Here is a 4,886-nt window from a genome sequence, read left to right as displayed (position 1 = left end):
ACAGGTAAAGCAACACATTCCACTGCTCACATGACATGAAAGTGTTTTTTGCTGTTAATATATCTGTGCTTAATTTCTGAACAGAGCTCTCACGCTGAACACTTCATCAAAACCTGGCCAACAGTGTTCACTGTTCTTGTCTAATTGACAATCAGAATACAGAGTTCAATGTTTCCAACCTGAATTGCTGTTGCTCTTAAAATACACCACACTGTGTTGCAGTTGAGAGACCAGCGCATAGACTCTGTTCACACACAGTGAGTTGAGTCCTTACAGTTGAAAATGTTCTGAATTCATACTTTGATTGACTTTACAAAAATAAATGATTTACAAAATGAAATCAGTGTTTGAAGTCAAAAGGCTTTTGTTGACAAAGTGAGTCTTTGCTCGGGTCAAAGAAAACTCAAAAGCCTAATTTACGAAATTGCACTGCTATTTAAAAACTTATGATTAAAATCCCTTTAAGGTGTATGTTTTATTATTATTGTTTAAATACGTATAAAATTACATGAAAGGAATCACTCCTTAGGCATTTTCAAATATCTATTATGTTTTGCAAATCAAATCAGAAGAAACAAACAAAAATCTGATTCCTAAAATGAAGAAAGACAAGTTTTAATGGTAAATAAATGATTTCGCCAGCTGCTCGTTTTACTTAAAAATGTTGCCTCTTTATTCCACATACTGTGTAGGTTAGAGGGTCTCTGCATGTAAAAGACACTCACACACACACACACACACACACACACATACAAAGGTCAGACAACTTCAAAGTACACTAAAAAACTACAGTTTTCTTTAAACATCTCAATAATGTTCAGGAAACACATCAGAAAGTCATTCTGCATCGGCTTCTGATTCAACGCTGTCCTTTCTGTTCACCACCGACGACTTTCTACCGTAAGGACGCTCAAACTGAGGCTGTGATTCAGTTTGCCTCATTTTAATCTATTTGCTATGAAGCCATGACCTCTTAGAATGAAATTATGTATACAGTCATTCTTTATTTTCATACATATTACTATGAAATCCTGCCATTAATTAATGGCAACGCAAATTTGACAGTATCAGTGCCATTAGTGAGTTCGTACATGGAAAGAGAGTGCAGTCCATCTACTGAATTACACTGGTCACTTCAGAATAATCCATGCTTTACATTGGAATGTTTGAAAAAGGACAGCGTACGTATGATGGTAGATTTACGACACTATATTCTCTGACTTTGTTTGTCCTTTTGTGCATTTTCATAAAACGTACCTTACATGGTACTTGCACAATAACACACACATACACACACACACACACACACACACACACACACACACACACACACACACTGCTGTCTGTTCCGAAAAATCAGTTAATCTGCATTTTTAACAGCGTCTTCAACATTCACCTAAAAGAGCAAAGCGTCGGCTAAAAGAGCAGCTCATACACACACGTATGAGTGTGTGTAACTGTGTCTAATTCCTGTGCGGGGCCACACGCTGAGCTGCCCGTCTGAAATTCTACCTCCTCTGGCATTTAAGAGAGCAGCTCTCCCCCTTTTCCTCCTCCCTCCTCTCCTACGGGCCCTTCTCCTCCCGTCTCTCCACGTTTTTCTTGTAACCTCGATGCCCTGCTACCTCTCTGATTCTCTGCTTGGACGAACACACTCATAAAAACACACGTGCACACACACACAAGTAGAGGACTCTGTCTGAGTTGCTGTTTTGTCCGGAGAACAACTTGACTCAAAGTGAAACAATGTCTTAAAAACAGAGAAAGTGACTGAGAAACTGTCTGTACGTTATTAATGAGTGTGTGTGTGCATGTGTGTGTGTATGCAGGTGTGTTTGAGTGTATGTCTCGCTCCCAGGTGGAGGGACAGAAATTCCGCTCTTCTACCCACTGAGTAAGAGCTGCTGTCCGGATACCGCAGACACAGACACAGACACATGCACACACACACACACACACACACACACACCCACACACACACACACACACACACACAGACAGTGAACGCGTGCTACCTGACAGCAGAAACAACCTTGACATGGTGCCGGCCACCTCTGCTGCATACCAGCACATACACACACAAACATTTACACACTCACACTCAATGACAGACAATGACAAGTTGAATGATGAATAAAAGGATTAGATAAAAAGGTAAAATTTACCTACTCTTGATCAGAGTGCATTAAAAAACACTCGGATAACGGGTGTCCTACCGACTCCATCGGCGATGCCGGGTCATTGTCAAGACAACCTCCTCCAGGAAAAAAAAACAAACAAGAAAATTCAAAAAAATCAAAGTTTTTATATCTTTCCTCCTCTTCTTTCTCCGGTCTTCCTCTCTCTCTCGGTCCTTCCTTCTGCTTGGAGGGAGCAATACAATTACCAGGCTGTGCGCTGCCTGGACTGATCGGCTCTGAGTGTGTGTAGATGTGAGGGAGCGTGAGTGTGTGTGCGCGATGTGTGTATGTGACAGCCAGGGAGATGGGGGCTATAGGTGCACACACAGCCAGCCAGCCAGGCAGTTGGGACGGAAAGCTGTGCCGCTGTCCTAATCAACGACTTAAAGCCCCGATAGCAGCTCATGAATATTAAGCAGCGTTTTGCATATGCAGTCCCTCAGGCCCCGGTTCTGCTGCTATTGGTGGTTACTTGACCAATGGCTGCGGGGAGGGGAGGAGGAAGGGGTGGAGACAAGGAGGGAGAGAGAGAGCGAGGGAGAAGAGCAGGTGGAGAGGGAGGGATCAGACAAAGAGCAATAGAGGGGAAGAGAAGAGGGAGGGAGGAAGGAAAAGAGGGAGCGGAGAGGAGAAAGAGACAGGTGAGGGGAGATTTAAAGCACGACATCCCGCTCTCCCTCTTTCTTTCATTCTTTATCACTATATTAACCTGTTTCTTTCTGTTTCTGTCTTTCTCAAAAGTTTCTCTGCACCCGTCTTTATTTCTCTAATTATGTAGCCAATGTTGAAATGTCTCTTTGTTTTTACGTAAACATATTCCAAAAATACAAATCTTTCACGCAGGCTGAAGATTTAAGTTACACCATGTAGTGAGGCATTTTTTTCCAGGTAGAAATCACAGATTTGTGGCAACTTAGCTGCAAAACACAAAATGTACCTAATCAAGACGAGAGAATTTACAAGATCAAAGGAAAAAGTGTAAGCTTGACCCTAAACCCAAAGCCTAAAAAAACGTTTCACACTGCAAATATACAGAGCCCATCACAGCTCAGCGGTAAAACACAGGATTATGGCAATTCAGAGGCCCTTGTCCTTTGTTGTGCAATGATTTGGGAATGATTGGGACATGGTTTTCCCTGCTGTTTGCTGTTTTGTCGAGCTCCCTGCCGTCTCGAAACCAGCAGGTTGTATGTTCCCAGTATTTCCAATATTTCTTTTATTATAACAACTTGGAATAAGGGTATTGTCGGAGCGAGAGGGATTCTCCAGGAAAATGATCTCACTGTTCCTCGATCTCAGAGATAGGAGGAGACAGGGAACAAGGAAAGAGGGAAGGGTCTGTTCTCTAAAGAGGGGAAACTGGGAAACCTACAGGGAACCAGATCTGCTTCGCATATTTCTTTCTTTCTATCAAAAAATGTTCTATCTGACTTTTCCAACTCTCAGACACCACTGCACACGGGATGGAGGGGGGGGGAGACAAGTGTGGAAGAGAGAGGGAGATAGAGAGAAAGAAATCAGAGGGGTGGAAAGGGGGGGGGGATGCGAAGATGAAAGAGAGTGGTTGTGATTAGCAGCTTTGGAAGAGAACAGATAATAAAACATTTCCTGAAACCAATCTCTGCTTTGATGTACGTGTGTGTGCGTGTGTGTCGCAACAGTATCTATAACCTCTTTCCTCTTTCTCGCTCTCTCTTTCTCTAACACACATTCACAAACATGTCAAATGCTTCACCTCAGCTTTGTTGGTTGACAGTAGAACGTCCATATTACGTTACTAAAATACCCCATTTTCTCCCTTGAGGATGTTAATATTGTTGCTAGATGCTGATACCGCATCTGTGTGTAGCTGCGTGGAAAGGTCAAAAGGCTTACTCTCTTACTCCGTCACATTCCACAAGTCAGTGAGTAATACATAACCAAGGCACATAACTCTACATGTACTGACCATTCAACACATGTTGTGTTCACTTAAAAACAAACATGGCTCTAATAAAACCCGGATTAGGAAGAGACATGAAGCGACACGCATACACACACACACAACACTATTGCTTTTATATATGCAGAATCAAGTTTACTCTGACTTTCAGGCTTAAAATGTAGTCCAATGCATCATAGTGCAATGTAGAGTTGATTTTAGGGTCTTTCCAGGAATAAAGGCGTCTCATGGTTTAGCAGTTTACTAACATACACAAAATTGGGAAATCCTTTTTAGGGGCAAAATAGTACAAAGAAAGGGCCTTTAGGACATTTACAAAGAGGTACATGTATTCAAACACATACACAGATGCCATGAGGTTCACACACACACACACACACACACACACACACACACACACACACACACAGAGTTATGATGTATCCAGGGGCTTATAAGCATCGACAAAGATGAGTGTGAATCAATGCTGCCGTCACTACTGGGCAAACAAATCCTTTACCAAAAGCTCTCTCTAACTCACACATACATACAGATAGATACAAACACAAGCATCTGCAATCTCTGTATCTGTGAGGAAAGATTACAAGACATAGATTTCATGTTTTGCATAATATGTATTGAAAAATATGAAATCTGTTTATGGGAAATTAAGAGGGGCAGTAGAGATGCACATATAAATTCACACATTTCAGGGCTGCAAGACAAACACGTTTGAAAAAACAGTGATGTGACTTACACAAAGATAAATCTTTGTTTCAGTTTAC

The 4,886-nt window shown here is 41.8% G+C and overlaps 1 protein-coding gene across 9 annotated transcripts in view; it reads right to left on the bottom strand.

Moving 5' to 3' along the window:
- Nucleotides 1-2,550, bottom strand: part of esrrga (estrogen-related receptor gamma a) — a 66,873-nt gene extending 64,323 nt beyond the window's left edge. For 8 of the 9 annotated variants that reach the window (XM_031846293.1, XM_031846297.1, XM_031846295.1 and 5 more), the window contains exon 1: nt 2,170-2,550. In XM_031846293.1, the coding sequence (XP_031702153.1) occupies nt 2,170-2,225 (56 nt within the window). In that variant the 5' untranslated portion in view covers nt 2,226-2,550. Of the gene's footprint in view, nt 1-2,165 lie in introns of all 9 variants that reach the window. The other variant, XM_031846302.1, reaches the window with a different exon arrangement.
- Between the last annotated feature and the right edge of the window lie 2,336 nt (nt 2,551-4,886).

This window comes from Anarrhichthys ocellatus, unplaced genomic scaffold (genome assembly GCF_004355925.1).
Source record: "Anarrhichthys ocellatus isolate YVR2014 unplaced genomic scaffold, GSC_Weel_1.0 scaffold6, whole genome shotgun sequence".
NCBI lineage: Eukaryota > Metazoa > Chordata > Actinopteri > Perciformes > Anarhichadidae > Anarrhichthys > Anarrhichthys ocellatus.
This window is presented reverse-complemented; position numbering and strand designations above follow the sequence as displayed.